General features: G+C 47.8%; 1 protein-coding gene and 1 pseudogene across 1 annotated transcript; both read right to left on the reverse strand.

Moving 5' to 3' along the window:
* Window positions 1-2,474: 2,474 nt before the first annotated feature.
* On the reverse strand, window positions 2,475-4,045 carry LOC119109727 (uncharacterized). Its single transcript, XM_037233470.1, has 3 exons — window positions 3,863-4,045; window positions 3,421-3,487; window positions 2,475-2,930 (listed from the first exon to the last, which is right to left on the reverse strand). The coding sequence occupies exons 1-3, from the start codon at window positions 4,036-4,038 to the stop codon at window positions 2,706-2,708; spliced, it is 468 nt and encodes a 155-aa protein (XP_037089365.1). The 5' UTR covers window positions 4,039-4,045; the 3' UTR covers window positions 2,475-2,705.
* Window positions 4,046-6,823: 2,778 nt separating this feature from the next.
* Window positions 6,824-11,658, reverse strand: part of LOC119109950 (mitochondrial enolase superfamily member 1-like) — a 21,614-nt pseudogene continuing 16,779 nt past the window's right edge.

Raw genomic sequence — 11,658 nt, forward strand, 5'->3', positions numbered from 1 at the left:
CCGTTCAGGGGCGCTTGTCGCTGCAAGGTTGTTTATTTCGCGTCGACGGGTAGTGCGCTATGCCCGTCTTTCCTGGGTGGGGTCGGTGCAAAGCACGGGTTTTCCATCACGCTGCTGGCAGACAAGGATCAGCCCGTTTGCCGCCTGCACAGTGGGCGGGTTAGACTGTTAACCGAGGTAGGTCTGTTAGACTGTATTAGACCGAGGTAGGCCTGCCGATCCGAAGCCGTGAGCCTGCTCGGCGCGGCTACGTTGCAGCTGTCACTTTGTTACAACAGCGAGTCGCGTTTCTCTATACGTGGCGTGTGACTAAGAACGTAATGTCCATGCTTTGTCCGACGCTCACATTGCTCCAATATTGTTCGTTATTGCACAACGGGACCGTATTAGATACGACCATGGGTCCATCCGCAGCTGTCTCCACAAATGTATCAGATTAAAGCCATTACCTTATTCGCCGATGTCAATCCATCCGAGTCCATACGCAGTCGTTCCGCAATACGCCGTCCTGGCGTGGGACTGCGAACGCGTGCAGATCTCCGTAACCGCGGTGGTCGGTGCTAGGCTTCAGCCGGAATACCGAACATAATTCGGGTGTTTATAATACTGGCTAGAACCGCGTGTGTTGCTCCGCATGGTGTGGCACTTACTGTCCGTACTACAATTTCTGTCATTTGTTGTCCTAGGAGCGATACGAAAAGTAAAACTGGCCCGACTAGCGCGGCAGCTGGACAATACCCTTGACATTGCTACAACGTTGGTGGGGATAGTCACGCAAGCATTGGCTAGCGCAAGCTCGGGTCTCAGAAATCTATCCATCCAAAAGGGTTCGGATTAAATCTCTACAAAGGTGCAGGGTGGGGGTCAGGTTTGTTTTAGCGGCATCCTTGTCTTAGCCCCAGAACATATTGCATAAGACAATACTTCTAGGCTTGTTCCTGGTCGAATAGCCAGGAAAAACGAGGGACAGATATATCAATAGATCAGCAACATGCCTTTATCAAAGCCATTGAGTAGTTCATCACGGGATCATGTACGGTACACACTGGTATTGTACTACAGAATTACGGTGTTGCATATGGTATATCCGATACAGTATTAAACGACAATGGAACGGAGCCGGAATAATAATGCAACTAACTATTTTCGTCTGGCAGTTTGACGAAGAATAGGGATAAAGGTACTGTCGGACGTAAATGAGCAATGCTCCTCACAAATGCACTTGACAACTGACGTCCCAGAATACCCGTGATATTTGTTGCCAATAACTGACAATTTCGACGAGATTGAAGTTCAGATCACTGCTAGAGAATAAATATGATGCATCGACTCTAGAAAACTCTTGCTTCTTCCTTTTCTTCATTGGACTACAAAAGCCTCACATATTTCAATTAACACCGCAGATGATTATATCCACAGCCCGCGATAAAAAGCCCAGGTAACACAGTAAGAGCCTTCCACGACCGCCGTGCAGCTACTGCCAAGTAGTCGCAGAGATCATCGATGCCACTGCCCAGAGATCAAAGTTTAGAGTTCTTCATTACGCTCGCTGCCAAGAGCGTGCTGACGCGGCGAAGTTTGCGTGTACAAACAAAACGCTGTCCATGTACACGCACGGTGGTTTAACTGGGTAGATCTTTACCCCCTATCGCCCATCGGCACAGATGGGGCAAGTTCGGCTACGGTATTCCGCTACCGGGTAATATCTAAACCAATAGGTTGCGGTTTGCCAGGTATTGGTACAGCATCTGGAACCCTGGATCTCGCGTAGGCTGGATGGTATGAGTGCTGGGTGTTATGAACCTCAGGTGCTACGGTTTTGGATGCTGCGCGCTTGAATGCCGTGATTTCCCTCTGCCCAGGGACATTGGTCGATTTTTGGATGTCATGAACGCTGAATACCGCGATTCTGGACGTTGTGACCACCGCCTATGAATTCTGGATGTTTCAATACGCATTGGCCACTGCATCCTTGAAGCAGGTCACATCATAGATCAGCCACGACATGAAATGAGCAAATATGTCCATTCTCTTCCTCGACTTGTCAGTGCTGCGAGATGACTTTGCAACGAAACGATCCATCGCCACGCAGCCGTACTGAACGCAAGTGACCAACTCAGGACATTTAGAGCCTGAACAACGCTCGCCGCCGCTTCTGTCGACATGCCGCGAGGCGTGTGGCTGCATTACAATCATGAGCGAAAAGCAAGTTCGTTGTTCTGAAATACATTTCATGTTTTATTCCAACTGCATTCGGGACTGCATGAGATTCCCACTCCTGTAAGAAAACAAGAGAACAGGCGTTTCGTATCACAACAAAGTGATAGTAACCTCAGTACTATCTCAAGCGGCAAAGATGACACACTTCATTGGACAGTATTAAAAAAGAATGTCAGTCATCGCGAATACATCTCGCAGTTCAAGCAGCTGCCTTTGCCGTGCACTCAATTCTGTCACCTCCATACCGTACCCCCCCCCCCCCCCCCCCAGTCACTCAATAAAATCGGTACGATACATCTGCATTACCCACCCACGTACCACAGATCTCGCGCCGATGTGGACTGCTTCCCCAAGTCGCAAATCGCGTGCGACCGAAGTCCTGGAGTGGTATTCACCAGAGGTGAAATCAGCACATGCTTGACGCCCGTCAGATGTCACGACCAACCCAGATCCCCCTTAACCCGTCCACCATTTCTGCCCCGCGCTCATATCCGTCCCCGCGGCTTAGTGTGCGTGTCGAACAGCTTGCGCACAAAGAACACCTGCAGGCAACCGGTGGCGACGACCACCACCACCTGGATCAGTGACCAGCGCATGACGTAGGCGTTGTTGGAGATGAGCAGCTCCCAGTCGCTGGCCGCGCGGGACCTGGAATGGCTCAGGTACTGCTTGGAGATCTGCACCTTGTGGTCCACTAAGCCCAGACCGTTCTGTAAACAGCGTGGGCGAGGGATGCGGTCAAGGTGTGCACAGATCATGTCAACTTGGGGAAGTTTTGAAGCTAAAAGAAACAAGGACAGGCAACAACGTTGTCGGGTTAAACATTGCCATGGCATAAGGTGACCTTGAACAATTTCGCTAATAAGGGCGCAAGGTGAAGCCTCCGTGCAGAATGACGAGCATCTATAATGACACTTATCTGGTAATTACACAAGCAAGTTATACCCAGAGCAAACATAAAGTAATTTCGGATAAGATGGGGCCAATATAATACGGACGGGCAAAAGCAAAATGCACTCGAAATGCCCGATGAGTTTATCACATGAAGAAACAAGATTAATTCATCACTAAGGTATCGAAAGCTAACTGCAGAAAGCACGAACTCAACACAGGCCTGACACCATAAGAGCGCAACGGCATGTCCTACGTTAGTGGAAAAAATGTTAGTGTTCTGTGAAGCCCTCTTATGGCGCGGCTTACCGTAAAATTGGTAGCGACGATGTCATACTGCTCCAGTTCCTCAGAGTGTTTCTCCCATTCATCGTACCTGTAATCAAAACAAGCTATTTTTACCAAATTTCAGGTCCCAACGTCGGGAAAACGCGTTACGGCCAGGTAAGAGGCCATGCCAGAGAAAGTTGCAATCACAAGGAAACTTCTGGAAGCACGAAACTCTTAGAACACTTTTAGTCGTAGATGTGGGCGTCGAAAAATGCCGACCGCCATAGATGAGTTTTTGCAGGTGCTACTTATTTCCGCTCTGTCAGTTAATTTGTAGTCCACATTCCAACTGCGGACCACATTCATTCCCGGTAGGCTAAGGTCGGGGTGCGAATCTGGTGAAATGGACATAGTGCTTGGGGTAGAAGCACACCTTTTGCACCCACACTTACGATAACCACGCTGATTTCTTCACACGCACCTGAAAGTGGTCAGATACATGTTGACCAGCTTGCCGGCGAAGCGGGAGAACTGGTTGTCGATGCAGGAGGTGAAGTATCCGCCAGTCTCGGACGTGGTCTCATACTCGGACTGCTTCTTCCACTGGTATGGATGCACCAGCTGACCGGTCGGATCCCGGACGGCGAACCCAGTCATGCCGTCTCCCCCCACGCAACGTCTGGCGACACAAACAGGAGGTCATGGAGAACCCCCAGTCACGCGGCACACAGAGTGCATTAGCACCGTGTGTGACGACCTGTAGAAAACCTGGTCATGGACGATTTAGGGAACAGACGACCCAAAACTCATCACAACAGCGTCTGAAGGGCGCCTGGGGGCCACGGAGGGATGCGAGCGGGCGTCGTGAGGGTCCTCGGAGTCTAGGGTACACGGCGCACGGTCGCACGGGACTCCGCTCGAAAAACGCATCGGCATGCTAAAAAACATGGGGACACAAAATGTTTCGGGGGGGACACAAAAGGGGGCGGGCACCGCGGAAATCGAATCCAGTGCCTCTGGTCTCCCAGGCATGCGGTGGCTAACGAATATGCGTTAACTCCTCTACAATCGGCACCCTTAGGTCTCCAACCATCCTGTTCATCTGTATGAAAAGCAGCTTCATCAACTCGAGCGTACACTCGAGAAACCCCCTAGCTGAGGGGTTTCAGCCTAGCGTCTTGGGGGGACGGTACCTCCTCAAACGCAAATGCTACAAACATGAGACCCAATAGCAGCAGCGGCAAGCTGTCAGGGAGACGATGTTAATTAAAATACGCTTTGTGATCGAAGGTCAAGGTCAAGGTCGCCAGACGTCAAGAGGTTTGATATCGAAGCTCAACGGAAATTGTTATTTAAAGGGAGCCCAGCCGGCCATCGAAATGCTTCGCTCGGTAGGCTGGACAAAATCACATTTTTTGGGGTGTCGTATGGAAATAAAAAAACACAGAATAGACTGCGTCGCTGGCAGTCCTTAAAGGCAGTAATAAGTCAGACTGGGTTAAGGTCAAACCGAGACAAAGAAACAAACAATTTTGGGGGAGAATTTTTAAGTGATTTTGTTCTAAACGTGTTGGATGCATGTATCGCATAAGACACTTCTATACGTGCCATTAACAACGGTCACCAACATTTCATGGCCGATTATGCAAAGGTCATTAGTGCCTTGATGTGTGATGCGTGCTACACTGAAATCGTTTGATGTACGGGTGATGCTTGACGCGTGATGCGCGATGCCTGCTAAATTGAAAGCGTTTGCGTGGATAACTGGTGCGTGATGCGCGATTCCTATTTGCTTGAAATCGCTCGCATGCATAAATGATGCGTGATGCGTGATGCCTGTTCACCTGAATTCGTTTGCATGTACACGTATTTTTCGTGAATTTTAATTATTGATTGGACATACACTGTATGATAGTGATGACTGACAATGGTTCATTGTTTATTCCGCGAATGTTGGTGAACTGTAAAAACTACTGCTCGCTGCTAAGAAAAAACCTGAAAAAATCGTCTTGGATCGGCAGGAAATTTTGCGTTTACTACTGATATTCATATTGATAAACGCGTACAGCCGAAATATCAACGCATATATCTCTCCAATCTCCTGATGATTCCGCCAGGAATACGGCTATTAGTGATGTCCTTGTATACATAAGGTTTTTTTTGCCAATGCATTAAGCGACTAGCAGTGAGCTCCGCTAAAACTTCCTGCATTCTGTGCGCCCTCTTATCGTACGCGCTACCAACTATTCTTCACTCGAAGTATGTGGGCCTCTGGCATCTCTCAAAGCAAGGGGTTCCGGTAATGCGTTTGATCGTCACTATAGCTCACCTTTCTCGCCACGACCAATGAATGAGCGACGCGAGCGTGTTTCGTCGTTTTACTTAAAATACTGGTCGCCGGCGACTGGACAATCGACTGGTGTCATTTTGGCGACGCGAAAATATTGAGTTGGGACCGTTTAGATTAAGGTGATGTATGAACGGGACAGTGCACATAATGGCAAATGAATGTGGGTAAATAAAGGCGATAAATCGACGCACACGGTGAAGTAAATTTAGCCACGATTTATTACGATATTATAATTTGGCTGCGGTTTCGGCGACAGCGTGTTTTGTTCGGCATCGTTTTCAACATGCTGACATTTCTGGCTTTCCCGACCAATACTGGCACGACCATGCGTCGCATAAAATCGTGTTGGACACGTGAATTAACGCCTGCCATTAGAGCAATTAGTGCTTTGCTCAAAACTTAAATTAGCAATTAACACTTTGCTTTTCCATTGGATTTGCACCTCCATGTACTTTGGCTACCGAAACACAGTACAAAACGGAAAAAGCATTAAACCGGCCAAATTGGTCTTGGCCGCTTCCGTGCACGTGTCACGTGCGACAACACATTTGGCACCACGTGATTCTCCGCTCGATCATCCAGCTAAGCGTGTCAATTTCTCGTCTATTTGTTAAGCCAGTCACGTGACGTTCGCGCGTCTTCCGGCTTCCTGTTGAGTCTGTCGTTACTAGTTTCGGGTACTTTTATTAGAGTTTTAACATCATGTGTTCGAAGTTGAACGCAAAGTAAATCGGACAACTATTCTTGCGGTAACCGCCATTGGAAAATTCATTATAGTACGTCGACATTTGTCTGAGTGCCGTTCGAAACTCCGTCAGCAACCAAACTGGACAGCAACAGATGCATTAAGACGCGCAGATGATCGCCTTCAAACAGCGAACAAACCTTCGACTGGTGTTACGAAGCACGCAACCTGACGAATGTCGTCATTCTGTTCACACATCTGACACAGAAGTGAGAACTGAAACCCGATACCCAGCCGGTGGTCAGTCCCGCATCCCCGTGAAAGCTGGCGCAAACTCACGTGAAAGCTGACGTAAAACTGAGCTCCGGGCTGGACGTACTGGTAGAAACATTCTTCCTTGCCTGCCTCTACCCCAGATACGGTAGTCCATGGCCCAGACCCGGCGCCATGATGTCAAACTCGGGATCGATGGGATCCGTGCCTGAGGTGACGCAGAACAGCTGTCACACACACGGCATCGATTTTCACAACCAGACAGCTGCAACGGAAGTGGTTTGTGAAGACACCTGCCATGATCATGCAAACCCTCCGTCCGACGTGCGTAGTGTATCATACCACACATTTTCCTAATTGCCGTATAATCAACTGTCCCGCTGAGGTATGCCTGGTATTATAATGATCCTTACAAATGGACTTGAAAGATAGCAAGGCTTGACACACTTTAGACCCAACCTTTCCAAAAAACGAGTCCCACTTTCAACAACGTTTTGGGAAGACCCTGCGCTAATGACAAACTCATGCTTGCGCCGCAGCACCTGTTCTAATGTATACTTGCCAGTCAGAAATGACGCCTCCATAAATATAATGTTGATAACGCTACCATCATTCTCTTTCAGAGAGCAGAATGCATTAGTAGACGGCGCGCCCGTACCCCCCCCCCCCCCCTCAACCACCCCCATCTTTCTCCTTGAACTACTAGTCAATAAGAAGCTAAAAAAACGGAGCCAAACGACGAGCACCACCCGAACCAAAGCTTACGTATTTGACGGGAAGGTACCGATAGTTACCGCATGCCCCATAAATGGCGGCTGCAATACCGTCAGAAGTGAGTAAACGAGCCCAGTGAACTTTGACACACGAAAGGTTTATGTCCACGGGGCTTACTTCAGCCAGCCTGTGATCACCCATAGGAGTCCATTTTTGTAGACGTGCTGCTAAACGATGGATATGACGAAGTTCGGTGAACGCACCACCGGGTGGTACCCGTTGTTCTTTTGAAATCTCGACAGAAGAAATAGGAGACAGGACACGAAAGCAGCGACAGGTTCAAAGACACATATCGCACGTACTGCCAGGCAAGCGACAAACGGAATAGCTGTAACGAGGGATATACCCAGCATATTTCCCACACGAAAGTGAACTGTCGAATTTCCGGCTTTGGCCCCATTTGCTGCGAAAGGATATAAGTGTAAACATCATAGCTCAGGGAGGGAGGGATATAGTCCCCCGGTCCCCGCCCCCTCGGCTACGTTCCTGGATCTAATACATGCAAAATCAGTCGCCTTTTGCCGACAGACACTTTTTGATTTCATCAAAACTAATATTATCGTAGTTTCAAAGAAAAACTCAATTGGGGTGAACCGAAACACAGCTCGAAGATTTGTGGAGGGAGGCTGGGAAAGGTGAGAGAAGGACGCATACGAATGGCACTGAGGAAGTGCCGTCAAATCTTCTGGAGGGCAGTTGTCTTATAAAGGTACAATCTGTCGCGACAATAAAGTGATTCCCTTGGTCCATGAATCAACTGTTGATTTCACGAAGCCGAGTTTCTAACGATTTACTCCAGACCTTTGATTGATGTCTTTGGGATCCGATCCAAACCCTAATCAGCGCTTGTTGCGCGAACCCTGACAGCATCATCATATCGTGAAATCACGGACCAACGATAGCATTTAGGGCGAGAGCTTAACGTGCCGCATTCTCGGCGAGGTTTGTGGTGCCCTTTGACGTCACCTGACCATAACCCCGCCGGTCGCCACCAATCGCAGACCATCCTAGTCCCCGCCAAGCCACAAACGGGTGAATCAGAAGGCAGGTGTCTTAACCAACTGAGACAGCGAAACGGAGAACACTATATGTCGATTAAAAATGCGTGGCGGTGCGTTATACTGATTTTCTCGTGCTGTCCCGAATCGCTTCGCTGTCGCGCACTGCCTTGAGTATACGTGGACCGAATGACCGTGTGCGTGAATCGTGGTCAGAATCGTGTACACGAGCCCAGTGACGGAATCCGCATTACCCCTAGCATTTGATGGGCGCGAGAACTGCTTTATGCTAATGGAGGGGACTCGATGAGCTCCCTTCGTGTCAAGGGGCTTCTTAGTGGATTATCGGGAGTGAAAAGACGTTTCCTTCCCCCTAACAAGACCCACATTTCTAAGCTTATTTAACGAATTGCATGCAACTAACACGGATCACTAGTTAGTGTCCAAAAAATTGGTATGTCGGGGCGACATATGAATTTACTAGCGACATTTCATCAGCGTACCCAGGGGACAGAAATAGGGAGGATAACAAAGAACCGATAGTGCTTGAGTTCGTGCGGGACAAGTACGATGGTGCGTAGGATTAATGTCAGCAAAGAAAGAAGAAGGCTACAAAATATCATAGGCAGCGGCAGGGTTGTGAAAGGAAGAGTATAAGCGAGTGAAAATACGATTTACGATAGTGTATACATATCTATATATATATATATATATATATATATATATATAATATATATATATATATATATATATATATCTCTCTCTCTCTCTCTCTCTCTCTCTCTCTCTCTCTCTCTCTCTCTCTCTCTCTCTCTCTCTCTCTCTCTCTCTCTATCTATCTATCTATCTATCTATCTATCTATCTATCTATCTGTGTGTGTGTGTGTGTGCGTGTGCGCGTGCGCGTGTGCGCGTGCGCGTGTGCGCGTGCGCGTGTGCGCGTGTGCGCGTGTGCGCGTGTGCGTGTGCGTGTGCGTGTGCGTGTGCGTGTGCGTGTGCGTGTGCGTGTGCGTGTGCGTGGATGGATGGATGACTGAACAGGTCCAGTCACGCATGGCTTAAGTTGTTTGTTCAAGTCAGGCGTTCTTTCTCTGATGAGGGATGCTCAACAACTAGTAATGGCGTTTGCTCGGACATAATCTTAAAATCAGTGTGCTTTCGATCGGGTCAGAGCGTAGGAGCTTTTGGTTATGGTTTTGCGCAATGTTGGTCTGGCGCTCCTTCCTGCAGGTGCATAGTTCATGCGTCGTGATAGAGATGTGGTTGGTCATTCCAATACAGGTATAGTTGCTGAAGCATGTAGCAGCATTTAAAATTCATGCATCATATTGGTGCACTTTAGTTGGTTTTGGTCTGCTTGTAAGATTGTTTTTCATTATAAGGCTGCTGCTGGTTGCTCCACTGTTGTAAATATATAGTAAGTCTTATTTCAGTGTTTTGGTCAGTCGGGTGTGACATTTGTCTTGATTATGTTCCGCAAAACTGTTACATCCACCTTATTGCAACAAAGACATTTCATTCTCGAACGAAAAAGCTGACGAGGCGGTCTGAAATATACTTTGAATCACAACGCCGATTTCTGCTTTAATGAGTACGGTGTTCAATGACGTGTATGACATATGTGATGAACGATCCATGCTTTCAAAAGGAGAAGAAGTGGGAGACGCGATTTGAATGCTGAAGCGGCCTCCATCCATCCGCTGGCCAGTTCGCTGTCGGCTACCATGATCCCCACATTCTAAGGTATCTCCTACTCTCCTCTGTCGTTCTTTGTCTGAGCTTACTTTATGGCATGTAGCTAATAGCTACTTTTTCAGGCAAAGCTGACAACGCATAAGTGAAAACATGTTATGTAACATGCTGTTCCTGTGCCCATAGTTTCACATGATGCAACCTCACATTGCCCCCACCCCTGGAGACTTCTCTTTGCAACGTCTTCCTTCCTCCTGTTTCACATACGTAAACATTTTCTTCCAGTGACCATTTAAATCACCGTACAGCTGGCTTAGGTTCGACGCTATACCTTTTGCACCCTCTTTTGGTCTGCCTAAACACGCCTTTGCCACTTTACAATTTGGTTGTGAAGGAAGAAAGTACAAAGCTTTGCACCTTGGTGCTCGAAGTATTCCTCATTTTCTCCTATTGGCGATCAGCAATATTCTTCTCGCTGGATGGAAACTTGTTTTGGCCCTGGAAACGCCTCTGCCATGCTACTTTTAGATTACAGCGATGACACCCATGGCAAAACTGTTCCATTCAACGCGCATTATCCTGCAGCGCGCACATCATCCTGCGGCGATCACCATCTTGCGTTTTCGCCCAGTTTCACTCAGCGTCCCTTCCCAAACCGGACACTACAACCGCCCCTGTGCATATCAGGTAGGCGAAACTTTGACAAAATAGATACAAAGGAAGATTAAGAAAATCAGAAAATTTCCTTGCCTACTGTATCCCGTTCTGAGGGACCAACGAAAAAACTGATGGGTGAATGTCCATCTTATATAATACATTTCAATCAACCATAGTTTTCAGTATATGCGAAGTATAGGGGCGCCCATGGAAACCAGAATTATTCTACACCTGCCTTGCTCTCTGGCTAGGGCATAAAGCGACTCAAGCCCAGCCCGCCACTGATGAATGAACTGGAAAGCGGACGCTTACACCAACCGAGTTACTGGAAAAGACAGAAAACTTTCCTCAACCTTTCGCAAATTGCAGAGGTTACGTAGGGCAAGGCAGTCCAGCGGGTGGGTAGTGTAGGTAGAACTGATTAGGAATGGGTAACAGGTGGGTGTGAACTAGAGGACTTTATGGGTCAGGTAAACCCAGAGGTGCCCAGGTGATAAGGATAACAGTTGGTATGGGTTGGCATGGATTTTGAACAAGTATGTGAATTGATATGGGTAAGGCTAAACGAAATGTTCAGTAGATTCTCCAGCAAATACTACACAACGTTACTGCTTGCGCTGTATTTTGAGATAATTAGCTTCATTTACGCCATTTTTGCAATTACCCACACAGCAGAATATGTTCGGATATAAACGTCCCTGAAAGTCTTCCATAATGTACTTTTAAACACCCAAAGGTGGACAGCGAGCTGGGTTAACAAAATATTTCCCGTGAAGCCTGAGAAAAGAAAGGGGTATTTGACGGGGTATTTGACGGGATATCTAGTGTGAGCACGACTCAAAATACCC

The sequence above is a fragment of the Pollicipes pollicipes genome, unplaced genomic scaffold (genome assembly GCF_011947565.3).
Source record: "Pollicipes pollicipes isolate AB1234 unplaced genomic scaffold, Ppol_2.1 Scaffold_7231;HRSCAF=8579_pilon_pilon_pilon, whole genome shotgun sequence".
Lineage (NCBI taxonomy): Eukaryota > Metazoa > Arthropoda > Thecostraca > Pollicipedomorpha > Pollicipedidae > Pollicipes > Pollicipes pollicipes.